Genomic DNA, 27,959 nt, shown 5'->3' with positions numbered 1-27,959 from the left:
AAAAAAAAATCACGGAGTAATACTTAGCACCTGCTGCAATTTGGCACATAATATTACTTAGCACCCACTACAATTTGGCACCACATACTGCTTAGCATTAGCAATCACTGCAGCTTGGCACCCAATACTACTTGACGTGCAGTACTATTTAGCACCCACTACAACTTGGCACTCAATAAGCACTAAAAGCACTTAGCGCACACTGCAACATTTCTCGCACTGTTGCCAAGCATGCACATTGCATAGCACCCAGAGCAACTTGGCACCCACTGCTGCTTAGCAACAACTGCAACTTGGGACCCATTGCAACTTAGCACCCAATACAAGTTGGCACCCACTGCAGCTTAGCACCTATTGGAATTTGACATTTAATGGTACTTTGCATTCACTGGTCCTTGGCATTCATCGCTGCTTGGCACCCAATAATACTTGTCACCTACTACTTGTCTACCACTACTTGTCACCTACTGCCTGCCTAACAACCACCACTTGCCTACCACTGGGGTCTACTGATCACTGCCACCGAAGTCTGGTAATATCTGCATGTCACTGATATCTGCCTATTGTTGGTAAAATCTCCATTCCATTAATATTTGCCTACTGTTAGTAGTATCTGCATTTATTGGTATGCTCTTGTTATTTCAAATATCTGCACATTATTTAAATTGTACTGGCATCCTAGCTTTGTGTGTTATTATGTATTTTTGATTTTTTTTCCCCAATCAAATTTTTTACATATGCATGTCTTGATGTATGACAGTGTGGAATGAATAGCTGTGATTCTTGTTTGTGGCACAGTAATGCATGGGTAAAGGGAGTGTGGCAAAATAATATACTACCTACAATATGCAATCTTCATTTACATACATTTATATTGTGCACAGAATTTTTCCCTGCCCATGCATGGCTGCACCCGCTGCTATGGCACACAATGCATGACACACATCTAGCCCTATTTTGGTGCTCAAGTAGTGGTTTAGCGGCAGCTTCTCAGATGGTGATCGGTTTCATGCTGAAATCGATTCACAATCTGTTTGCAGTACAGGCAGCCATACGATCCCTCTTTGATCAGATTCGATCAGAGAGGGATCTATCTGTTGGTCGGATCTGATGGCAGATCGACCAGTGTATGGCTACCTTTAATTAGCCATAGATGGACTACCAAAGCAGCTTCTGTATTTAGCATATTTCTGAAATACCCAATACCGGGAAACATGTTGCTTTATCTTAGTTTAGGCCTGAATATATACAGAATCTGATCCTCCTCTCATACTAATGGCAAAATGACTACATACTGTAATTATGATGTGATGATGTAAATATGCACCTAGTGTCCTACTGAATTACCTTTACTTCACGGTTTGTGTTGGTAAGCAACTAATATCTCTATTCTAAACAATACAAACTGACACATCCCGGTATGTTATTTCATTCAATGCGACTAAATATTCATATTACCGAAAAGGATCCTTTGTCCACCATTCTGTTACAATCTCATCCAGAACTTCTGTTGGAAGTTGCTCGTTGTCACTTAAATAAGCCTTTACAGCCTCTTCCTCTACAGTAAGGACCACTTCTTCCTTTACAAGATAGTATAAAGGAATATTTTATTGGAATCTTTTGAAAAAAGAATTGAACAGTCTATCTTAAACAGCGTCTAAAGTGATATGTGGCATGATGCGATAAACATGTGCGTGTACATTCCCAGTCCTACATAGAACTAGGGAATGTTCCTTTTTTCAATTTTCTCTGGAGTCACTTTCTCTGAAGTTGGACTGCAGCATAACGCCAACTAATGACTAATTACAGTCCTTAAAACTCTTCCATGGAAAAGGCACTCTTTTAAGTATAGGCAGCAGATAAAAAGGCCAATAGTTCAAGATCAATCTGTATGGGAGCTGTAAAACATTACAAACCTGTCATCATTTACCTGAAACAAAAAATTTAAATTTTAGCTTTTAAACACGAAATAAGACTGTGCGATTCTAGGAAAAGTCCTAGTTAGGAGCAGGACTGGAGATGCAACTGATTATCTCATAAGTTTATTTTCACTTTAGGGTTGTTTTACCTGCGCTGCCACTTAAATCTGAACACGTCGCCACATTTCATCTTTCCTCCATTACATGTCCTGGGCCTATCCTGGCCAACTGGATACACCAGAATGCTTTACATTGGGATACAATGGAATGACTAAAGTACTATCTCTTTCAGTTAAGGCCTCAAGAAAATAGCCCATCTATGTGGTCTATATAGTTTGAGTTTTGGGGGGCAGTTTCTGCTTAGATAGATCAGTTAATATAGTGGCAACATCTCATGATTTGTTTGAAAGTTGATGACAGCAGGTTGTTGTGTGATCAATGAAAAGTGATTACCTCCTATAACATCAAACATTTAACCACTTGAGGACTGTAGGCTTTACCCCCCTTAAGGACCAGGCACTTTTTTTCCATTCAGACCACTGCAGCTTTCACGGTTTATTGCTCGCTCATACAACCTACCACCTAAATGAATTTTGGCTCCCTTTCTTGTCACTAATAAAGCTTTCTTTTGGTGCTATTTGATTGCTGCTGCGATTTTTACTTTTTATTACATTCATCATAAAAGACATGAATTTTGTCAAAAAAATGATTTTTTTAACTTTCTGTGCTGACATTTTTCAAATAAAGTAAAATTTCTGTATACATGCAGCACGATAAATGTGGACAAACATGTTTTTAATTAAAAAAACCCCATTCAGCATATATTTATTGGTTTGGGTAAAAGTTATAGCGTTTACAAACTATGGTGCAAAAAGTGAATATTCCCATTTTCCAGCATCTCTGACTTTCCTGACCCCCTGTCATGTTTCATGAGGGGCTAGAATTCCAGGATAGTATAAATACTCTCCAAATGACCCCATTTTGGAAAGAAGACATCCCAAAGTATTCACTGAGAGGCATAGTGAGTTCATAGAAGATATTATTTTTTGTCACAAGTTAGTGGAAAATTACAGTTTGTGACAAGAAAAAAAAAAAAAGTTTCCATTTCTGCTAATTTGTGACAAAAAAAAAATGAAATCTGCGGCAGACTCACCATGCCCCTCTCTGAATACCTTGAAGTGTCTACTTTCCAAAATGGGGTCATTTGTGGGATGTGTTTACTGTCCTGGCATTTTGGGGGGTGCTAATTTGTAAGCACTCCTGTAAAGCCTAAAAGTGCTTATTGGACTTTGGACCCCTTAGCGCAGTTAGGCTGCAAAAAAGTGCCACACACTTTTTCACAAAGTGTCATTTTCCACTAATTTTTGACAAAAAATAAAATCTTCTATGAACTCACCATACTCCTAACGGAATACCTTTCGGTGTCTTCTTTCTAGAATGGGGTCATTTGTGGGGTTCCTATACTGCCCTGGCATTTTAGGGGCCCTAAACCGTGAGGAGTAGTCTTGAAACCAAATGTCGCAAAATGACCTGTGAAATCCTAAAGGTACTCATTGGACTTTGGGCCCCTTAGTGCACTTAGGGTGTAACAAAGTGCCACACATGTGGTACCGCCGTACTCAAGAGAAGTAGTATAATGTGTTTTGGGGTGTATTTTTACACATACCCATGCTGGGTGGGAGAGATATCTCTATAAATGACAATTGTTTGATTTTTTTTTACACACAATTGTCCATTTACAGAGAGCTTTCTCCCACTCAGCATGGGTATGTGTAAAAATACACCCCAAAACACATTATACTACTTCTCCTGAGTACGGCGATACCACATGTGTGGCACTTTTTTGCAGCCTAGGTGCGCTAAGGGGCCCAACGTCCTATTCACAGGTCATTTTGAGGCATTTGTTTTCTAGACTACTACTACAGGTCATTTTTGTTTCAAGACTACTCCTCACGGTTTAGGGCCCCTAAAATGCCAGCGCAGTATAGGAACCCCACAAGTGACCCCATTTTAGAAAGAAGACACCCCAAGGTATTCCGTTAGGAGTATGGTGAGTTCATAGAAGATTTTTTTTTTTTGTCACAAGTTAGCGGAAATTGATTTTAATTGTGTTTTTTCACAAAGTGTCATTTTCCGCTAACTTGTGACAAAAAATAAAATCTTCTATGAACTCACCATACTCCTAACGGAATACCTTGGGGTGTCTTCTTTCTAAAATGGGGTCATTTGTGGGGTTCCTATACTGCCCTGGCATTTTAGGGGCCCTAAACCGTGAGGAGTAGTCTTGAAACCAAATGTCGCAAAATGACCTGTGAAATCCTAAAGGTACTCATTGGACTTTGTGAAAAAAAACCAATAAAAATCAATTTCCGCTGGAATTCGACCCTGCTGATGTTCGACCGCCTGCTACAACAGGAGAAAGCAGTCACCCAGTATCTCTACAACTACAGTAGAAGGACATGGTCTAGGGAGATGGGGATGTTCTGGCCGAAGAACTGGACACTTATGCGAAATGCCTGCAGGCTCATGCGGCCGTTTGAGGAGGTGACAAAAATATGGTGAGTCGCAGTGAAGGCTCCATCAGCGACTTGATCCCTTATGCCTTCTTCCTGGAGCGTGCCCTGTGTAGAGTTGTGGATCAAGCTGTGGATGAGCGTGAACAGGAACAGTTACAGATCAGAACCAGATGTTTCCACAACACCTGCGGCAGCACAGAGGGGGGAGGAGGAGGAGGAAGAGTCGTGTGGGGAAGAGGAGTCAGATGATGAGGAAGGTGTTTTTTCGGGGGGGAGGAGGAGGAGGCAGCAGAAGAACCGCAGCAGGCATCACAGGGGGCTTGTGCTGCTCAATGCTCCCGTGGTATTGTTCGTGGCTGTGGGGAGGAGGAGAACTTAGCTGACATCACTGAGGTAGAGCAAGAGGAGTTGGATAGTACGTCTGGATCCAACTTTGTGCAGATGGTGTCTTTCATGCTGTTCAGCCTCTTGAGGGACCCCTGTATAAAAAACTCAAGGGGAATGAGCTGTACTGGGTGGCCACGCTACTAGACCCTCGGTATAGGCACAAAGTGGCAGACATGTTACCAACTCACCTGAAGGCAGAAAGGATGCTGCACATGCAGAACAAGCTAGCAACTATGCTTTACAGTGCGTTTAAGGGTGATGTCACAGCACAACGGAATAAAGGTGCCACTGCCAGTAATCCTCCTCCTCCTCCCATGTCCACGCAGGCAAGGACAGGACGCTCTAGCGTTCTCATGGTGATGTCGGACATGCGGACATTCTTTAGTCCAATGCCTCGCCTTAGCACTTCCGGATCCACCCTCCACCAACGCCTCGACCGGCAGGTAGCCGACTACCTGGCCTTAAGTGTGGATGTAGACACTGTGAGCAGCGATGAACCCTTGGATTACTGGGTGCGCAGGCTTGACCTGTGGCCAGAGCTGTCCCAGTTTGCCATCCAACTTCTGTCTTGCCCTGCCTCAAGCGTCCTGTCAGAAAGGACCTTCAGCGCAGAAGGTCACAAAAGTGTTCAGTACCTCACCCTTATCAAAATGAATGAGACATGGATCCCAGAAGGGTTACTGCCTGCCCGAAGACTAAAGGGGCCCATACACCTAACAATTTTCCTGCCGATATACAGCAGATTCGATCACTGTCACTGTAATCGAATCTGCTGTGAAATCGTCGCGCAAACGCTGACAGAACGATTGATTTCCGTCCGAAATAAATCGTTCCCGTCGATTCCCGTTGATCCGTCCGTGCGGAAGATTTTTCTTGATCGCTGGTGGGTCAGGAATGTGTCGATAACGGCTTTCGAATGGCCGACGACCGACGCAATACAGCGGAGATACATTACCTGTTCCGGCCGGCGCGACTCCCACGGTCTCCGCTGTCTTCTTCTCCGCTCCGGGCTCCAGGGCTGCAGCTTCACTGAACTTCCTGTCCTGGCAGGAAGTTTAAACAGTAGAGCGCCCTCTACTGTTTAAACTTCCCCTGGACAGGAAGTTCAGTGAAGCAAGCCAGCATGATCGGTTTCATGCTAAAATCGATTCACAATCTGTTTGCAGTAAAGGCAGCCATACGATCCCTCTCTGATCAGATTCGATCCTGTGTAGTGACGGCTGTGCAGGTGATAGCGGTTTTCAAGCCCATATGGTCGGGCTGAAGTAACTGAATGACACTGAGTGACAGGTAGCCGAATGAACCTGAGTGACAGAACAACAGTGACTGAGTGTCAAGCTGATCGAATTTGGTCTGTCCACAATGAAGCAACAACCTTATTGTCTATTTTCTTGGGTCAGGTGTGCCCCCCAACCCCAACACACTCATATAGCCGTCGGTCATTGCTTCATTGTGAAACGCAAGCCCCTTCACCGCGGCAAGGTAACGATCACGAAGGGGAATTGACACATGTACATGCCTTTTGTTTTGTTTTTGCAGCTGCAGTGCAGACAGAAAAATTAGGCAGGCATGTACACGCACCAGAAAAATTATAGCGCCCGCTGCTATAATCCGCCTGGAGTCCTGCTGGACCCTGTTGGTGGTGGCAGTCAAGCGGCCTGCAGGCAGAGATGCTGTGTGGGGACCGACTTAGTCTTGGGGCAGGCAGCCAGTCACACGGCGTGCAGGCAGAGAAAGTATCACCCTGGCTCAACCCAATAACAAAACTGTAGAAAGAAAGAGTTATTAAAGAGAATCTGTATTGTTAAAATCGCACAAAAGTAAACACACCAGTGCGTTAGGGGACATCTCCTATTCCCCTCTGTCACAATTTCACCGCTCCCCGCCGCATTAAAAGTAGTCAAAAACAGTTTTAAAAAGTTTGTTTATAAACAAACAAAAAGGCCACCAAAACCGGAAGTAGGTTGATGTACAGTATGTCCACACATAGAAAATACATCCATACACAAGCAGGCTGTATACAGCCTTCCTTTTGAATCTCAAGAGATCATTTATGTGTTTACCTTCTTCTCCCTGCAGCTCTCATCCACTGAAGAGTGACAGGCTGATTGTTACTTCCTGCAGACAGCTTTGCCGATGTATGTAATTCCTCAGTATGTGACAGCCCAGCTCCTTTCACAGCATAACAGAGGATGATTTATCCAGCTTGTAAAAGGCAGCTCTCTTCTCTCACTGACAAGAGAGTAGAGAGGGTGCCTAATCTAAATAACACACATGGGAGTGTGCATAGAGGGGGCCTGGAGGGGGGCAGGCATAACAGATCAACAACACTGAAGAGTTGTCAGCCTTCCAGACACAGGGCGAAAAATCCGCCAGGGGAAAGATAAGTTGATTTATTACAGAGACAGTGATAGTAGAAAGTGTTGCAGTAAGCCAGAGCACATTAGAATAGGTTTAGGAATTTGTAGGATAGTAGAAAAAAGGATGACATTTTTGTTACAGAGTCTCTTTAAATTGTAATCATGAATATGTATAAAACATAATTTTATTATTCCAAATTGTTTAAAAAAAAACACATCATAATTAAATATACTACTCGCATAACTATCCTATAAATATTGCTCTGCCTAATAGAACATGTATATAATCTGACAACAAGGAAATGATGATCAGGATGGGTTTTATAAGTACTGGATTATCCAGCAAGAGATCTCATATGGAACAAAGTCCAGAAGGGGGTCCCTAATTGCAGCACTGGCCCTAGTGTCCTGAATCCAAGTATAAGTCACAAAGGGGTAGATGCTAATGATATAGATACAACAGCCCAGTCAATTCCACCAGGACTGGTGTCCAATCTCAGCACCCTTGTGTATTTGCACCATAATATATTTGTAATAGATCACATCAGACAGAAATGTATTCAGTGCAGCCATGGGGTGCCCAATTGCAGGATCCCCTTAGCAAAAGTCCGAGACTGATGCCTCCAACAACCATAATGTGTACTTACAGTACATGAATGGGAAACTGGATAACTGTCCCAAGACACAGAAAGATCTCTCCCAATCCTGATAACAGTCATTCAGCTGCTTAGGCCAGGCAGTCACTGATCTACCTCAAATTATGCTCGGTTCCTGCTTGGGAACTCACACACACTCTGGGCTTGGTGTGATATGCCTAGCTGGAGCTAAAAAGCCTTTATCATACAGCTTTGGTGCAGTGCCCATGCGGTTGTGTGCAGGCGGTACACCAGTTCCAGTATACCAAAAAGGAGATGATGATCAGTATGGGTATTAGAAGTATTGGATTATCCAGCGAGAGATCTCATATGAAACCAAGTCCAGAAGGAGGGTTAATGTGTGTTTCCTCCAGGCACTCCAGTTTATTCCCACATCCCAAAAACATACAGATAAGTTAGCTTCACCCCAAAAATGGCTGTAAACTATGATACATACACTATATGATAAATACATAGACATGTGACTATGGTTGTGAGCCTCTCTGAGGGGTTAAGTGACAAGACAATATACTCTGCACAGCACTGCAGAAGATTTCGGCGCTATATAAATACTAAATAATAATAATAATATTAAGGTGCCAAGTAGATGGTAGCAGCAGCTCTGTGGCTATTCTGCGGCCATCTTGCCATGTGCTCAATATCAAAGGTAAGTTAACATCATTCTTTACTAAAAAAAAAAAAAAAAAAGTTAAGCAGTAAAAGATAAACAGCAGGTCTGCACTGTGGATGTGGAAAATACATATTGGTTAAATTACCTTTAGCTCTTTAGAATCTTCCTTCTTACTTTCCTCTGAGTTTCCACTTTCTAACTGAAGCAAAATACTTTCATCAGATGTGTCTTCATCATCTGCGTCTTCCTCATACTGAGGTCCAATTTTTCTCTCCAGTTTAGAAAGCATGATCTCTTGTAAACGCTCCTGAAACTGGATGTGGAACATGCCTAGTTTGTTTGCTAGCCACCTAGCATTAGCCGTTTTCCCAGTACCACCAGTTCCAATCAACAGGACTCTTAATGGAGGAGCCTGAAAGAGAAAAGCAACAGCAGTCATCATATACATCTATTTTCGTGTTTTCTAAAATGTTGTTCTTCAATCATTTATTACACAGTAAGCATTTTGTAATAAACACCTCATAAAAAACAGAGTAGTGCAGCAAGTAAAATAATGTGCCCCATTTGCAACTAACTTTCTCACCTGAGTTTTCTCCTAGGAGATATGTAATCAACTGTAAAATGCGGGGAAGCTGGTTTGAAAATTATCTCCTAGGAGATAACTCAGGTGAAAAAGTTAATTGCATATGGGCCTGTGTGTCAATAAAGGAAATCTAATATTTGTTTGGGACTCCCCCTTCTGAAATGGCTAGCAGTTCAAGAAAGCACTTTTTAAAGTATTACTTAATAGTGTGTAGTAAATGTAAGATGGCTCCATAGATGAGCATAGGACCTACTCATCAACCACCAAATCTGAAGACTTTTTTTGTTTTTGTAACAATAGTGTGGCTCTTTTCTGATAACAAAATTTTACCAATCAAACCAACAAATGGAACTTGAATAACTGTTTATTTGTATTATTTTATTTATATATCCCAAATAAAAATAAAATTAACCACCATTTATCATTTGTATGTTTTTCCTTATTGCTAAACACTATAAACAGGTAAAACAAATGCTCATAAATGCTGAACATTGGTGCTTTGGTCTCATCTCTTCTCCAGCTCAAATAGTTTGTCAAAGATATAGTCATATTAGTGACTGCTAGTGAAATGGATTTTCTCTTAATACTGAGCCAGTAAAGCACACTAAAAGTGGAATGTAAATGTGGAAAAATATGTTTCTTAAAGGAACTCTGAACAAAGCCCACAAATAGAATAATTAACTTACCTGGAGCCTCCTCCAGTCCCTGTAGTCCGGGAGGTCCTTCTGCGTCTTCTTGGTCCCCTTCGTTCTCCCACTGCCTGCTCAGTAAGCTGCGCCACCCGGCCAGGAGTCATGCGCAACTGAACATGTGCGGGCTCGTCTATGTGCCCATCACGATCACGCGCCCGTTACTATGAGCATTCATGTGCAGAACGCTCACAGCAACAGGAGTGTGATTGCGATGGGTGCACGGATGGGCCGCGTATGCAAAGTTGCTCTTGACTCCCAGCCATGTCCGGCGGCTTACATACCAGCCAGCAAGAGAATGGAGGGGACCCAGAAAAAGCAGAGGGACCTCACGGGCTACAGGGTGCGTGAAGAAATCCCAGGTAAGTTCACTATTGCTTTTTTGGGCTCTGTTCTGGGTCCCTTTAAGAGGTAAAGTGGTATGGGAGGGGGGGGGGAAAGAGATCTGTAAGGCCGTATGACAGGGAGAATGAGGTGAATAGTATGTATAGTATGTATGAATTAGGAGATAAAATGGTTAAACAGGATGTATGTACTAAGGAAGGTAGACTGGTCAGAGGGTACATTTAAAAAAAAACTCAAAAACACAATTTTGCTACTGATGATTTTTTTTTTTTTTGAGGGGGCTTGATATCTTCTATCTATAACCTGAAACTGTAATTATGTGTAAGATATAGCAACAATAAACTAGAAAATAAAGAGAAAAGAAACGCGTTACCATTAGTGGTTCTTTATGAACAGTATAATTTTCAGGATTCTCCAAGAACGTCTTTCTTGCTTCAGGACTGGAGCAGTAGTATATCTTTTCTCTGTATATAGCAGCATTGTCCTGGAGTCCTGGTTGTAGTATAAAGCTGTCTTTTAGAGCTACAGGACAGAAGTGTTTGGAATCTCCATAATGCCTTCTTTTATCACGTGAAATGTCTTCATCCTGCGTAATGTTTGCATTGAAAACATAAACACAAACAAACAAAAATGACAGTGATTTTATGTAGCCACTGTAATTGATAACTATACAGACAATGGACATAGAAAGCACTTCTAGGAGAGAGTTTGTGTGTATGTGTCTAACACAAATGGTCTGATTGAATTGTCTGAAATTCAAAGTTTCAATTATGTTTTTTCCTTGCACATGGTCCTCTCATAATAAATCAATATAGTCCACAAAAAATGAATGGCTCACCTCCCTCCCCACAATCTAAAGCCTGGTACATATGCTAGATGGACTTTGGCGGTCATTCTAAGTGGCATTGCTATAGTTTGCGCTGTGGCAATAGACTGCATCAATCAGCTATAGGCTTAGATGATTAATTGTGTTTTACATGTGAAATAAATGCCAGATTTTATATTGTATAGAGCTGGACTCAAGGGCCTGCCTATTTCTTTGCAGTAGTGTAGTATCACTAGATACTTCAGTGGAGTGAAGATAAATCAAAAGATATGTGCGGAGGGATGTTTTATTCTCCTGTTTCCAGTTAGACCATATTTTTACACAAAGATTATGTACTTCTAACTTGTCTTCACTGGAACTATGTAGTATAAATCTGTATGTGATAAACACTAATGGATTTATCCAATAAGGTAAGGTAATAATTGTTCATAATACACAGCAATAAATAAAATGTAACAGCCTTATATAAATTTATGAACATTCCCTAAGGTCACATCAGCCTTAAAGACCTCAAATATTTTTAGTTTTTCAGTTAGGCAAAGTAGATAACCGTCACTTTGTGCTTTGCCTAAATGAGAAGACCTGGACAGCTTTGTATGGATTGTTTCAATACGCACCTCCTCCGCTTCTTCCTCTTCTTCCTCCTCTCCTTCCTGCTCTTGTTCTTCAGCCTCCAGCTCTGCTTGGAAGTCTTCTCCCTCTTCATCTATGTCTTGAGAAGTCATTTCGCAACCCTGATACTGAAATGGTTCTAAAAGAAAGGCAAGTTAGTTAATAATGTCCGGCATCTTCCTAATATAGGTTTGCTCACAGAACTGGATTGGTTGCAGATGACTTTTGAGTTCACCTTACTCTTTACCACTTTTTCTTTCATAATTTTTTATCGTACTGTCCATTAAAGGTCAGAGGGATATGATGGCTGCCATATTTATTTCCTTTTAAACAATACCAGTTGCCTGGCTGTCCTGCCGATCCTCTGCCTCTAATGCCTTTAGCCATAGACCCTGAACAAGCATGCAGCCGATCAGGTGTTCCTGATATTATTGTCAAATCTGATTGGATTAGCTGCATGCTTGTTTCTGGTGTTATTCATACATTACTGCAGCCAAATAGATCAGCAGGGCTGGCAGGCAACTTGTATTGTTTAACCCCTTCCTGACTGCCTAACGCTGATCGGTGGTGGGAAGATGGCATCCCCAGGACTGCCTAACGCCAATAGGCGTCAAATCCTGGAGGCGTATTTTAGCAAAGAACATGCGTGCACATGCACGATAGTTCCCTGCAGAGATTGTGGCTGGCAGGTTGTTGGGAAAAAAAGTGTTTATTTACATCTATACAGCACTGCATCTAGTGCAGCGCTGTACAGGGGACACTTAGCTGTCCCTCCGAGCGGCTCACAATCAAATCCCTCTCATAGGCTAATGCCTATGAGAGGAGATGGAGTGGATGGATTGCTGTTAAAGCTGCAGAGTGCTGTATAATCGCCTTGTCACTAGGGGGTGTAAACCTGTGGTCCTCAAGTGGTTGAAAGGAAAAACATGTATATATACAGTGTGTGTGTGTGTGTGTGTGTATACATATATATATATATATATATATATATATATATATATATATATATATGACACACACACATTTTTCCCAATTGTGGGGTTGGTAGTGACCAATTCCCAGGCTATGTGTTTTTTTTTTCCTGACTGGCATTCTAGTTATAAAACACAACTATTTGGTATCAGGAACATATATATGTGTGTTCGTGTGTATACTCTATAATATAGAGTCTATATGCTCCAACATAATATTTATATAAAGCCTGTCAAATTTTCCAATGAGGAATAAAGTTATCAGACGTCAGATTTGTGAAGTATGTAGGCTGAAGAGATGTGTGGGTATATGCTATAAAGAGAAAAACTTCACTTTGTCTTTTCTCTCCCTTCCTCTGGTCTGGTTAGAGAATTGCATATTAAAATAACTTAAGTTTCCATGAAACTGCTCCATGCACCACTTCAAGAACTAGAAGCTTACCCTGTGCAAACTATAGAAGCCTAAAACTAAAATCCCCCCTCTCACAGTGGGGAGGAAATTAATATATTTTACATTTTTGTGTGTAATTCTACTCTTACCAGTTGGAAACAGCGGGAATTGCACAGTTGATAAAATTTATGACTGGAAAGAGGTTTATGTTCTACTTTGAAACAATTGATTCCATTGTGTAAATTACAAAATTACCCTTCTTGTTAAAGGGGCACTACAGCGAAAAACTGCAAAATGTAAAATACGTGCAAACATAAAACATATACAAATAAGCAGTACATTTTTTCCAGAGTAAAATGAGCCATAAATTACTTTTCTCCTATGTTGCTGTCACTTACAGTAGGTTGTAGAAATTTGACAGAAGTGACAGGTTTTGGACTAGTCCATCTCTTTATAGGGGATTCTAAGGGATATATTTATTTTCAAAAGCACTTAGTGAATGGCAGTTGTTCTGTCCAACTGCCCAAAAAACTGTGTAGGGAGCAGGGTAGCTGGCCAGCATCATTGCTTAAATCGTTTTTAGGGAATATCTTTATGAAGAATAAAAGCCTTGCTGAGAATCCCCTATGAAGAGATGGACTAGTCCAAAATCTGTCACTTCTGTCAGATTTCTACATCCTACTGTAAGTTACAGCAACATAGGAGAAAACTAATTTATGGCTCATTTTACTCTGGAAAAAAATGTACTTCTTATTTGTATATGTTTGCACATATTTTAACTTTTACAGTTTTTCGCTGTAGTGTCCCTTTAATGTTTAGAACTGCCTCAGCTGGCTGGCCAACAGTAGTGAGGAGGCAGTTACATAGTTTGGATAAAAAAAGTTGTCAGTACATCAAGTATTATTGTCCTTAACCCACACATATCCCAGTTGATCCACATGAAGGCAAAAAACCCTTCCAAGACTTAGGCCAATTAGCCCTAAAAGGAGAAAAAATCCTTCCTGACTCCAGATGGCAGTGAGATAAAATCCCTGGATCAACTCCTCTGGGAATTACCTAGTAATTATGACCTTCAATGCAAGGAAAGCATCCACCCCCTTTAAATGCAGGTATAGCATTTTCCATAATGGTTTCATATTCCAAATTTTAATCACTCTTACTGTAAAGAACCCCTTTTTAAATAGATGGAAAAAAACTTTTTCCCTCCATACACAGATCATGTCCCCTTTGCACAAACTTAGGGACAAAACCTCATCTGTCAAACCTTTGTATTGCCCTCTGATGTATTGATAAATACATGTTAATTAGGTCACCTCTCAATAGTCTTTTTTTCAAGCGAAATAAGCCCAGTTTGCCCAACCTTTCTTGGTAATTGCGGCCTTCCATCCCTCTGATTAATTTAGCTGCCTGTACTTTTACCTAGAACTTCAATGTCCTTTCTATACTATGGTCCCATCATTTATTTGCTTTAGTTGCTGCTGCTTGGCATAGTTTATGTAATAGATAGCGGAGATACCGCCGCAGAGACAAGCGGCATGGCGGCTATCTCCGCGTATCAGCCATCGGTCTCTGCCGCGCGGTTACATGCTGAGACTTTGCCTGGTCCTTCTATTGCTCACAGGTTAAGGGCTACGCGCGCGCGAGCCGAGCGACAGGACCTTTATGCATCTAGGAGGGGAGTCAGCTGATGCGCGGTCAGCTGATTCCAGCCAGCGTCCGGATTGGCTGAGTGACTGGGGCGGCGCTGTTGAGCATGGTTAGGTATATATAGGACAGGCCTGTCAGTAGCTCCTCGTCTGCTGTTGCAAATGCTATCGTGTTAGCGCTCAGACCCTAGTCAGATCCCAAAGTGTGCTAGAACCGGCCGGAGCCGGGGCTCCACACTTAGCAAGATTCTGTTGATAGCTTAACCACTTGAGGACCCACCCTTTACCCCCCCCCCCCCTTAAGGACCAGCGCTGGTTTGATTGATCTGTGCTGGGTGGGCTCTGCAGCCCCCAGCACAGATCAGGGTGCAGGCAGGGAGATCAGATTGCCCCCCTTTTTTCCCCCCTATGGGGATGATGTGCGGGGGGGGGTCTGATCTCTCCTGCCTGCTGTGGGTGGCGGGGGGGGGGGCACCTCAAAGCCCCCCTCCGCGGCGAAATTCCCCCCTCCCTCTCCTACCTGCTGCCTCCCCCGGTGATCGGGGCTGCACAGGACGGCTATCCGTCCTGTGCAGCCAGTGACAAGTCGTCCCCTGTCACATGGCGGCGATCCCCGGCCGCTGATTGGCCGGGGATCGCCGATCTGCCTTACGGCGCTGCTGCGCAGCAGCGCCGTACAAATGTAAACAAAGCGGATTATTTCCGCTTGTGTTTACATCTAGCCTGCGAGCCGCCATCGGCGGCCCGCAGGCTATTCACGGAGTCCCCCGCCGTGATTTGACAGGAAGCAGCCGCTCGTACGAGCGGCTGCTTCCTGATTAATTAGGCTGCAGCTGGCGACGCAGTACTGCGTCGCTGGTCCTGCAGCTGCCACTTTGCCGACGCACGTTATGAGTGTGCGGTCGGCAAGTGGTTAAAGTACTAAATTGCATTGTTTATTTGTTATGACTTTCTGCTTACTCTGACTATCCTCCTGCTTGTCGATTCTGTACCTCAGCCATCTGATTCATGTTGCCGACCCTGCTTGTTATTGACGCTGAATCAGTCTTCCGTTTCTGTACTGTACCTGTCTGCTTGTTGCCTACTCTGCCTGTCTGACCTCGCTACCCGCACCAGTGGGCCTAGCCACTGGTGAGGGAAATTACTGTCTGTATCATCTCCTCCTAGGCTGCAGTACTGTCTGTATCATCCACACCTAGACTACAGTACCGTCTGTATTACCAACTACTAGGCTGCAGTACTGTCTGTATCATCTACTCCTAGGCTGCAGTACTGTCTATTGCCTACACTTAGGCTGCAGTACCTTCTGTATCAACTACGCCTAGGCTGCAATACATTTCGTATTACCTGTTCCACAGGGGATCGTTAGTGCAGTACTAATTGTATTACTCCTCCTTGTGCTGTGCACCAAACACTACTAGGCTGCAGTACTACCTGAATCACTTGCTCCACAGGTGATCAGTTGTTCAGCTCTGGTTGTATTATCTTCTACTTGCGTTTGTGCTTCCAACACTCTCGGCTGCAGCACGGTCTGACTCACCTGCCCAATAGTGAGCACCAGCTGCAGTACTGTCTGTATCACCCGCTCCTCGGGTGAACCCGCTCATCCTAATTACTGTTACACCAAACACTATCTCACATTGGTAGTCTTGTATCTGGCTATACTAGCATTATTGGTGATTCTGCAGATCACCACATAATCAGGTATAGCATCTGTATTATTGGTGATACTGCAGATCACCAATATTTAGAAAATCTGTTAGATGACACCAATTGTTACAGTATACAGTTACTTGTTATCAACCAGTATTCCAAAGTCCTTCTCCAAGTGTTCCCAACTCTATGCCATTTCTTATTTGTTGCACTACCATTGAAACCTTCAAAGTGCATGACTTTACATTTTTTTAATTAATTAAATGCATACAAACATGAGAATGAAAAAGGTACAAATATCTGCATATATGTATTCGTACACATATTTATAACATGCGCAACATATTAAACATAGAGTACAATAAAACATGAACATAGACATAAAATAACTGTAAACAGGTTAGCAGAACCTCTGCATCAGCAGTCACAGGCACTTGGTGTAGGATTACAACCTAGCAATGCATACTGCCTCTCTAGGTGGCAGTGTCTTAAATAGGCGTAACTATAAGTTGGTGTCGGCAGCAACAAGGCATCAGTTACCGGCTCCCTCAATGGTAACCACAGTGTAATGATCGCTGCTGCAGCAGCTATTACTGGAAGTAGTAGTGCTGCAGCTCAGGCAGTTCTGATCTATTTCCATGCAAGCTGCATAGCTTTGTCTGTCTTTCCCTGCTGTCAGCTTGTGACTGATTATCATTCACCTGTGTGGGAATCTGCATGTCTGCTCCCATTGGATGACCTCAGTATAAAGATCTGCTTCCTGCAGGGTTTCCTTGGGTTTTCATAGCTTCAGTGTAAGCCAGTCTTGCTGTCGCTTTAGCCCCCGATCGTGTTTCTTGTTATAAAGATACTTTGCTGGTCTTTGCATCATATATTGGTTCATTGCCAATATATATGCATACCAGCATGTTTATTATTTTCCTTGTATTTGTGTTACGTTAATACATCAGTGTCGCTGATGTATACGTACACGAACTGTTTATATCCTGTGTGCAGTTAGTCAGCTTTCCAGCACGTTTTGGTAGGTTGCGCGTACCGTGACCACCCGTGCTGAGGTAGTTACCCTGCTCCTGGTTCTGTTTGTGGATTGCGTTCATCTCTGCGAAGAGATAACGAATCCTTCTGAATCCTGTTCTGTTACTGTTTGTGGATTGCGTTCATCTCTGTGAAGAGATAACGAATCCTTCTGAATCCTGTTCTGTTACCGTTTGTGGATTGCGTTCATCTCTGCGAAGAGATAGCGAATCCTTCTGAGTCCTGTTCCCTGTATTACTCCAGTCCTAGTCAGTGTTCCTGCTTATGTCATATATCGGTTCATTGCCGATATATACATATGTTAGTCAGACCTTACAAATAGTTTCATTGATAGCTGTAATTGTAATACGCTAGGAAACATACTTATTGTATATTTATCTGTGTTACGTTCATCTATCTCGATCCTGCTATTTTCTGACTATCCTGTCCTGTCTTTGTGAGGCACGCCATCGCCGCATCGCATTGGCTGCCTCATTCCAGTCTGTCTGGTTTTGGACGCTTGCTGTCGCTAAGTAGCCGCTAGCTAGCAAGCGTTCATTCTGTCTACCTGTCCTGATCTCCTCAGTTCTGGTTTGTGCGCTCAGCGCTACTTTGCGCTGAGACGTTGTGGCGAAGGCGTTGTTTGTGGCTGTCGGATCTGCACCGGCTCTGTGCGCCACAATCTCCTATTGGAGTCAGTCCTCCCCTCCACTGTACTAGGGATAGCCTGTTTCCTGGTGCTAGTGTGTGTACCTCCTCCACGCCAGCTCATGCGTTGCATGCTGACTGTGGAGAATACACCACCAAGCCTTACATTATGAAAACCCCCTTACCAATCCCCATTGTGGGGGGGACTCCCAGAAAGTATGACACTGTTAATTATGGTTCCTGTTCCTTTAAGAAATTTGAAGAACTTAGCTCTGAAACAGAAAATGAGTTTTTCTCTGAATGTGCCAGGTTCCTGACCAATCCTGATCTCCAAGCGACTCCTGTTTCAACCTGGGCACTCCAACTAAGTTATATTTTGTTTAAAGGGGAATTATTCCAGTGGGCATTTGATGTTCTCAATCATTCCGATTTGAAAGAGAGACCACTGGAATTTCTAGCGTTTGTGATCCATAACTGGTTGCGCATAGATCCATTGCCTTTTCCTCTTAATGAACTCCTGGCAGCAGGCCAATCAGCTACTCCTTCAATTGCTTGCAAAAATGTTCAGCAAGCAGAAAGTGTTACTGATAATTTTCCTGCAGCCTTGAATAAATCACCAAGAACAGCAGGGAAAACAGCAGGGTCTAAGGCCAAACGCAAACGTTCTAAGAAACGTGTCCAATCTGCAGAGTCGTTATCCTTAGCGACTGAGACCTATAATGAGATTCTGCCATTAACAGATAATGAAATGCAATTGTCTTTCAGGGGAGTTAAATGGACTTATGAAACTACTAATGAACTTTCCTCCCTGGCTAGGGAAAATAAAGATTTTTGTTTAAAAGAATTATCTGAGTATGATTATGAGGAGATATTACAGAGTATTGAACAAATCAACTTATTTGTGAAGCAAGGAAAGTTTGCATACACTACAGTTCAACACTTGCTACAGGTATTGGAGATTCTTAAGAATAAGGAATCTGCCAATCACCTGCTAATTAACCCTATACATGTGCCTGCTACAATCATATCTGCAAACCATGATCTGCCTGTTAAGTATGCTTGGAATCCTCCATTTGAGAAAGGAGAGATGGAAGCTCTGGTCAATGAATGGAAGAATGATTCAAGTTCATTTTGTCAATTTTACAGTGCAAAAAGTGAATCAGTATTGAATGCATGCATTAAGTCTGCCTATAACCTAATAAAAACTGGTGTGTGTGGGTATGACTTTGTGGCTCCATTGATTGATGTGTGGGAACTGATTTTGGATGATTTTTATGTGACTCCGAATTCGCAAATTTGGCGTTCTGACCCGCCTGCTTCAGCACCTTTGGCTGATTCAGCAGGTGATTCGGAGCTCTTTTTGTGTGAAATTGAAGTTCCTGCAATTCCACCCTGTACCATGGATAACTCAGTGTTACTTCCCAGTAAAACAGAAGCCACTGATACATTCTTAACCTTGCCCTGCGCAAATTTCTCAGCAGAGAATCCAGAGGTCCTGCTGACTTCCGAGTCCAGCCTAGCCAGTACTCATGACTCTTTGTTTAGTGAAACAGACACCAGAAAAATCTTGCCTGTCTCTGCAAACACTTCTGCAGAAATTACCTGTGTTAATAAAGTTCAACTCCTGTCTGATCCAGCAGATGCCAATAGATGCACTACATCAGTTTCCGAGTCCCAGCAATCCTGTCTAGTAAACTCAGAACCCCAGCATCTGAATTTTCCAATTTTACAAATGAATGGTGATTCAGATGCGCAAACATTGTGTCTTGATCTTCCTGTTTCTACACCTCGCTCTAGTTTCGTGAATAGCTCAGAGCATCTGCTATGTGAACCTGAAATCGCAGAATTATTACCTTGTTCAGAAAATTTTCCAATAAATTTGCCCTGTACCATGAATTGTGCAGTAGATCTCTCCAATGAAACTCAGGTCACAGAATCATTATGCTGTCCAGCAGGTGCTTCCATGGTTTTGCCCTGCAATATGGACTGTTCAGTGATCCTGTCCAGTGAAGCTGTGGTCGCAGAGTCTTATGCTTCACCCAGTACTTTGGATACTTTAAACCCTCTAGCAGAGGAGGCTGAAGCACTGCTTACCTCAGTTGGTGTTGCAGTAATATTCACTTGTCTAGCAGCTGTTTTGGAATTACAGTCTGCTCTAATAAAACTTGATGAATTTCTGCCCAGCAAAGCAGAAGCCATTGAAATATTGTCCTCGTCAGCAAGTGTGTCAGATACCTTGTCCTGTACACAGTCTGATTTAACCAATGTTGTTGAGTCCCTCTCCAGTGTTGTAACAGCCGAGGAACTCCAGCCCTGTCCTCTGAATGTTTCAGAAGTCTTGCCCTATAACATGGATAATTCTGATTCTCTGGTCAAAATAATAGAAATCTCAGAATTTCAGTCCGGTCTGATGAGTGTTCCTGAAACCCAGCCCTGTATCCTGAAAGATTCTGGTTCTCTGGCCGCTGTGGCAGAGGTTCCAGAGTCCCCTTCCTGTCCAGGGAATTCCTCAGTTTTGCCTAGTCCAGTGGGGGCTGCTGCAATACTGACTTGTTCTGCAGCGCCTCATGAGCTCCAATCCAGTGTATTAAATGAGTCTCTGTCCAGTCCAGAGGTAGTTGTGGAGTCCCTGTCTGGTTCAGTGCATACATCAGAAGATTTGTCCTGTCTTGTTAGTGCCCCTGAATCTGATTTGTTACTGACTTTGCTGGAATCAGCGACATCTAAGTCTGATCCAGCATTCTTGTGTAAAAGTCCAGTAGTTGCGAAGTTTAGTCATGATGATTTTTTTTTGGCCAGTCCTGGTTTTGGTCCTGTCTTGGCTGACCCTGAGGCTCACAGTTCCTTGACATGCCCAGAGGTTTCTCTTGTGCCGGTGTGCCCAGATGTTCTTTGTGTGCCAGAATGCCCAAGTGTGTCTAAGGTGTTAGCGTGCTCTGATGCTTCCTTAGTGGGAACACGTTCTGATATTGCCAGTCTGCCTGCATGCCCAGAGATGGTTCTGGTCCCTGAAAGCCCTGATATTGATGTTTGTCCTTGTGGCCCTGACTCGGGAATTGCCCTAGGTTCCATAGGGGTTCTTGATGGTTCTCCATGTGAGCCTAAGGGGCATTCTGACCTATGGGGATCTCTTTGGAGCTTCAAGGTGTTCTGGGAGGTCTCTGAGAAAACTTGTCCTGGTGCCTTGGACTGGTTCAACAGTGGGTTTTGTGTTGGTAAAGACAGTACCGGTGGGCGTTGCAAAGGCTTTGGCGTTTCTGAACGGTTCCTGGAAGGCGGTGGGTATCGCTCAGGGAGTTTCGGAGGGCTTTCTTCTGGAAATCATGGTTCTGATGGGTGTCACACTGGGGCTTGTAGTACTGATGGGCATGGTTCTGTAGGTTCTGGTTCTGATGGGTCCAGTCTTGTGGGGACTGATTCTGGAATTCGGTCTTGCCGGGCTGTCCCGGTCATCATGAATTATCAGTCAGACTGTTTTGTTGGGAATTTCAGTTTTGAAAAGCGTCTGGAATCCGCTTTTAAAGGCGGGGGTACTGTAATGATCGCTGCTGCAGCAGCTATTACTGGAAGTAGTAGTGCTGCAGCTCAGGCAGTTCTGATCTATTTCCATGCAAGCTGCATAGCTTTGTCTGTCTTTCCCTGCTGTCAGCTTGTGACTGATTATCATTCACCTGTGTGGGAATCTGCATGTCTGCTCCCATTGGATGACCTCAGTATAAAGATCTGCTTCCTGCAGGGTTTCCTTGGGTTTTCATAGCTTCAGTGTAAGCCAGTCTTGCTGTCGCTTTAGCCCCCGATCGTGTTTCTTGTTATAAAGATACTTTGCTGGTCTTTGCATCATATATTGGTTCATTGCCAATATATATGCATACCAGCACGTTTATTATTTTCCTTGTATTTGTGTTACGTTAATACATCAGTGTCGCTGATGTATACGTACACGAACTGTTTATATCCTGTGTGCAGTTAGTCAGCTTTCCAGCACGTTTTGGTAGGTTGCGCGTACCGTGACCACCCGTGCTGAGGTAGTTACCCTGCTCCTGGTTCTGTTTGTGGATTGCGTTCATCTCTGCGAAGAGATAACGAATCCTTCTGAATCCTGTTCTGTTACTGTTTGTGGATTGCGTTCATCTCTGTGAAGAGATAACGAATCCTTCTGAATCCTGTTCTGTTACCGTTTGTGGATTGCGTTCATCTCTGCGAAGAGATAGCGAATCCTTCTGAGTCCTGTTCCCTGTATTACTCCAGTCCTAGTCAGCGTTCCTGCTTATGTCATATATCGGTTCATTGCCGATATATACATATGTTAGTCAGACCTTACAAATAGTTTCATTGATAGCTGTAATTGTAATACGCTAGGAAACATACTTATTGTATATTTATCTGTGTTACGTTCATCTATCTCGATCCTGCTATTTTCTGACTATCCTGTCCTGTCTTTGTGAGGCACGCCATCGCCGCATCGCATTGGCTGCCTCATTCCAGTCTGTCTGGTTTTGGACGCTTGCTGTCGCTAAGTAGCCGCTAGCTAGCAAGCGTTCATTCTGTCTACCTGTCCTGATCTCCTCAGTTCTGGTTTGTGCGCTCAGCGCTACTTTGCGCTGAGACGTTGTGGCGAAGGCGTTGTTTGTGGCTGTCGGATCTGCACCGGCTCTGTGCGCCACAATCTCCTATTGGAGTCAGTCCTCCCCTCCACTGTACTAGGGATAGCCTGTTTCCTGGTGCTAGTGTGTGTACCTCCTCCACGCCAGCTCATGCGTTGCATGCTGACTGTGGAGAATACACCACCAAGCCTTACACACAGGCTGATGACTTTACATTTATCTACATTCAATTTCATCTGCCATATTGTCAAAATCTTGGTGTAAATCATGCTTGGTGTAATATCTCATTAGCCTGCTTAGTGTTGATATTTCTGCATAAATGTGTATCATCTTTGAAGATGGCAACATTAATCTGTATCCCACCTATTAGATCATTAATAAATTAAAAAGAATTAGACCAAGTACTGACCCCTGGGGTACCCCTCTGCTAACAGTTTCTAATTTTGAGTATGATCTGTTTACCACCACTCTTTGCCTTCTGTCCCTTAGCCAGTTCTATAACCGCATACACACATTTTCACCTAGTACCTGTATCCTCAGATTCTACAACAAGAAATTGTGGGGATTAGTATCAGCAAAATCCAAGTATACATCTATTGCTTTCCCAAGATCTACATTTTCATTCATCGATTCATAAAAGCTGAGCATGATTGTCAGACAGGACTTACATGCTGTTGAGGCTGACAATTATAAACTACTTAAAGAGAACCCGAGGTGGGTTCTAAGAACGCTATCAGCACACAGAGGCTGGGTCTGCGTATACTGCCCAGCCTCAGTTGCTATACTGCTGCCCCCCAGGCCCCCCTGTGCTCTGTTTGCCCCCCATAAATCAAACGCAGAGCTAGAGACACACAGCGTGTTGCAGCCGGTTGTTTACCTTTGGAAGTGTCACTCTCTGCCGCTCCCCCGCCTCCTCCATAGCGCCGCTCCCCGCCTGCATCCCTTCCCTCCCCGCTGATTGGAGGAGGCGGGGGAGCGGCAAGACTGACACTTCCAAAGGTAAGCAGCCGGCTGCGACATGCTATGTGTCGCTAGCTTGGCATTTGATTTGTGGGGGCACAGCAGAGCACAGGGGGGGGGGGGGGCAGCAGTATAGCAACAGAGGCTGGGCAGTATATGCACACCCAGCCTCTGTGTGCTGAAATGTGTTTTGGCTGCTTCATGAAAACTGTAGTAATGAGACATTGCTGAAACCCCAAAGATAGATAAGTGAATTGCTTCCCTTCCAAAGTTGGAATGATTCTATGATAGGGACATGAGACTATGACTATGGTGGGGATTGTGAGCCTCTTCCAGGGACAGTTAGTGACATGATATTGTAAAGCGCTGCACTATATGTCAGTACTATATAAATACATATAAAAGGCTAAATCATGTACAAACTCACTTTCCATAGCAGTTACTGCTTCTTGGACAAGAGCTTCTGGTGCTGTTCCAGCCACTTCTATATAAGTAATATTCAGCAAAGAGGAATCAGTAAACACTGGTTCCAGCAGATGCCATTCTTCATTAAACTTGTTTATGAGCGCCTTAAGAGGTCCCATCTCTGGTACATCCGGAAATCCTCCCTCAGGAACTTCAGGTAAAATAATTTCTGGACAGAAATCAAAATGTCACATTGTAAATCTGCTTAACAAAAGACAATTCACTGCAGGAAAGGAAGAGTATCTTTCGAAGGAAATATATCGGTATTATTATTTTTTTAATTTTTATCATATTTATTACATTTTTTACCTCTTTTTAAACTTAGTTATAGATGAAATTTTAAAAGTGAATACCGGTATTCCTTTTCTGTTTCAACCTTCATCTCCAGAGATGAAGACAAGAGAGAGACAAGTTTTACTGTGTCTCAGAGTACAATTGGACTAGATGAAAACCGTTCAGGGTATTTATCTGGTGCTGGGGCACAACTACTATATAGCCAAGCTCTGTGTATATATATATATATATATATATATATATATATATATATATATATATAGAAACTTAAATAAACTTAACTACCTGCGGACCGCCGCAGTACGATTCTACGGCGGGCAGGTGGCGCTGCGGTTCTGACTGGACTTAAACTCTACGTCCCATTCACCGCGCGTCCCTGCCGTTCCCGCCGCTCTGCCTCCGCCGCAATATGCTGCCCTGCCGTCTCTATGACGGCAGAGCACTGTGAGCCGGGCAGGAGCTGTTTTCATTGGCTCCTGGCCCAGTCATTCCTGTAAGCCGTTCCCATTGGCTTACATTGAGTGACAGGGTCAGGAGCCAATGAAAGCGGCTCCTGACCGGCACACAGCGCAGAGAGCAGCCTGCGGCGGGGACAGAGCGGCGGGAGCGGCAGATTTTAGCGGCAATTCGTCGGGAAGCGGCGGTTTACTGTACCAGCTCCCTCTGGTCCTTAAGGGGACAGAGGGTGCTGGTACTGAAGTGGTTAAAGGAATACTATCGATTGAAACGACTTTTTTTTTTAATACTCTATATTAGTGTACACATTACCACTAGTGCTAGGGGCACTTTATTTATTCACCCAGGTCTCTCTCTCACTATCCCTGCTTAAAAATTCATTTCTCACACAGCTCATAGTAGTTTGGGTCACCCTGAGCTGCTTGGTTACTCTGTCACACAGCTCACAAATATATTTCACTGTGTCACTCACAGAATGCAGCAGACATGAGGAGAAATAGGCTGATCTGAGGTGGTAACAGGTAACTAAATGAGCTGTAATACTGCTGGAATATAACTAGCTATAACAATAATCTGTGTTTACACTCAGACTGGCTGCCTGCTTGAGGTGATTCACTCCAGGCTGCATCCACTTTACAAGCTGCTGAGAGGGGCAGACCACTGTCTACAATTAGCATTATTAGTATCTTTATCAGTCAAGAGAAGCAAAGATAATAAACACACATTGCTAGAATCTTTAACCCCTTACCACCATATCAATAAGATTCTTTCAGCAAGGAGATAATTACACTATAAACTGAGGAGTTGATAGCAACTCCCCTGTGCAGAGATATGGTCTAGCCCTCTGGGAGCAGTCAGTATTAGATACATTTTGTATCCAACACTGACGCCAAAACTGACGGAGGATTTTACAGCTGAGAGGAATAGCTGTGTGAGGAATCAAATTGCTCCTAGTAATTGCCCTAATGTGTGCTACAACATACAGCATTTAAAAATAAATGCAAACATCGATAGTATTCCTTTAAGCTAAAAGTATCCAGTCAGAATCCTAGATTCATTTAACACCTGAAACCTAATTAGATCTCTGCATCACTTTGGTTCCAGGCTGCTTTGCATGTCTTGATAAATCAGCACCAAAGAGCTATGTTTCATGCACATTCAAATATGTTTAAAATGGTGCAAAATGCTCCATATCATTTAACCTTGTTCTGGTGGTATCTGCAGATCCGGTTGTGGTGGTGGTTCAAGATCTGGCGAGTCGAGCTGTGGTGGTTCTTTTGGTGATGCTAGATCTGGCTGTTCTAACGGAGGCCCATTAACAGAGTCTATAAAAAACACAAGATTGTAAGTCTTCACACACAAAAAAAAATGGAAATGTATAACCTTACTGAAATATACTCCACTTGGTTAGCATAGCAACCAAGGCCTTGCCCTCACCATACTATGTGCATTTCAGCAAAGCATACAGGCAATGCATATAGTATTCGGTATGAAAGGACATCAGCAGTGCATAGATAGTACTGTCTGAAGTTCCCACTTCTGCATTGTGGGGCAATGCATTCTTGCAACACATTGCTGCATGCATTTTTTGTCCCGTACACTATCACTGGAGGGGATCAGCACTGCAATGGAGAGCAACACAGGAGCAGTGTTTTGGTCACATGGTCACCTGTACTGTATAGTGGGAACAAGCCCTAAGGTAAAATACTGTCAGTACTCTGAAGTCTGAGTTTCATTCTATGGCTACCTTATGTGACAAACGTGGCTACGTGCAAAGTAATAGTAGTTAGATGTTTTTGTCATTCTGATTTTATTCCATCACCATGACAGCTTATGAAGTCACCATGGTTAAATAAGTACTTGCACAGTAGAAATGTCATAATGTTTTCATTTGAGATGGGTCTGAGCAGGGATCTAGTCCTAGGAAAAGGGGTGAGTAGACTCACCCCATAAACCCCTTTGCCATGCGTAAATGGGCGTGGTCAAGCATAATGTGGGTGTGGTCATGGGTGGGGCCAAATATACATGACCTTAGCAGTGACGTAAAAGGTCTGCCGGGGAAGTTTGAGCTCTGCCGTAGTGTATCCCCCAAAAATAGATGTAATCTGACAGCATTTCACCAAAAAGACACGTCATCTGGTAGAAGTTCCTCCAAAATACAGGTAATATGGCAGTAGTTCCCCCAAAATAGACAATTTGGCTGCAGCAGTTCCCCCAACATACACATAATCTGGAAGCAGATCCCCAAATGACATGAAACCTGGCAGCAGATCACCCAAAATACATGTAACACCCAAAATACATGTAATCTGACAGCAGTTCCCCAAAATACGCGTAATAAGGCAGCAGCGGTTCCCCTAACATACACTTAATCTGTTAACAGCGGTTCCCCAAAAATGCAGATAATCTGACAGCAGTTCCCCCAAAATAGGTACCCCCAGCATAGGTAGCCAGGTCTATAGGTGTCCCCAGTATAAGTAGCCATGAGTATAGTTGTCCCCAGAACAGGTAGCCAGGTGTATAATGTCCCCAGAATAGGTAGCCGGGTGTATAGATGTCCCCAGTATATGTAGCCAGGGTGTATATGTGCCCAGTATATGTAGCCAGAGGTATATGTGCCTAGTATATGTATCCAGGGGTATATGTGCCCAGTATATGTAGCCAGCTGTATATGTGCCCATTATATGTAGTCAGGGGTATATGTGCCCAGTATATGTAGTCAGGGGTATATGTGCCCAGTATATGTAGCCAGGGGTATATGTGCCCCAGTATATGTAGCCAGGGGTATATGTGCCCCAGTATATGTAGCCAGGGGTATATGTCCCAGTATATGCAGCCAGGGGTATATGTCCCCAGTATATGTAGGCAGGGTCCCCCCAGCAGGAGCAGAGCAGCACAGAGAAGGAGAGCTGTGGGGACAGCGGTGGGGGAGGAGGGGATGTCTCCCCCCTCCTTCCCTTACCTTGGTGCTCCCCCTCCCTCGCTTCCCCCTCCAGAACTAAGTCTTGTGTGGCGGCTGGCAGAACTTACCTCCATCTCGTTGCAGGCGCGGGATGGTCTCTGGATTTGCAGCTAGTCTGGTCTGGTCCAGACCAGAGCAGCGGCAACAGAACTTCCGGTGCTTAGAACGAGACAGAGGTAAGTTCCGCCCGCTGCCAGCTGCTGCACAAGACTTAGTTCTGGAGGGGAGAGCAAGGGAGGGGGAGCCCCAAGGTGAGGGGGGGGGGAGATCTCCCCACTGTGCCCACAGCTTCTCTTCTCTGCGCTGCTCCCCTCCACTATAGCTACTAGGGTGGACGACGTCCACCCTCTGAAAAAAGCAGGTGGACGTCATCCACCCGCGTTCACACTCGA

At 43.6% G+C, this 27,959-nt stretch overlaps 1 protein-coding gene across 3 annotated transcripts in view; it reads right to left on the bottom strand.

Annotated features, from left to right (window-relative positions):
* AK9 (adenylate kinase 9) overlaps nt 1–27,959 on the bottom strand; it is a 178,397-nt gene that overhangs the window by 66,061 nt on the left and 84,377 nt on the right. For all 3 annotated transcript variants that reach the window (XM_068231284.1, XM_068231285.1, XM_068231286.1), the window contains 6 exons: nt 25,808–25,930; nt 23,818–24,024; nt 11,509–11,642; nt 10,439–10,651; nt 8,594–8,860; nt 1,459–1,580 (listed from right to left, as the gene is read on the bottom strand). In XM_068231284.1, the coding sequence (XP_068087385.1) occupies nt 1,459–1,580; nt 8,594–8,860; nt 10,439–10,651; nt 11,509–11,642; nt 23,818–24,024; nt 25,808–25,930 (1,066 nt within the window). The remainder of the gene's footprint in view (nt 1–1,458; nt 1,581–8,593; nt 8,861–10,438; nt 10,652–11,508; nt 11,643–23,817; nt 24,025–25,807; nt 25,931–27,959) is intronic.

This window comes from Hyperolius riggenbachi, chromosome 4, assembly GCF_040937935.1.
Source record: "Hyperolius riggenbachi isolate aHypRig1 chromosome 4, aHypRig1.pri, whole genome shotgun sequence".
NCBI lineage: Eukaryota > Metazoa > Chordata > Amphibia > Anura > Hyperoliidae > Hyperolius > Hyperolius riggenbachi.
The sequence above is the reverse complement of the archived record's forward strand: the minus strand, read 5'-3'. Positions and strand labels throughout refer to the sequence as shown.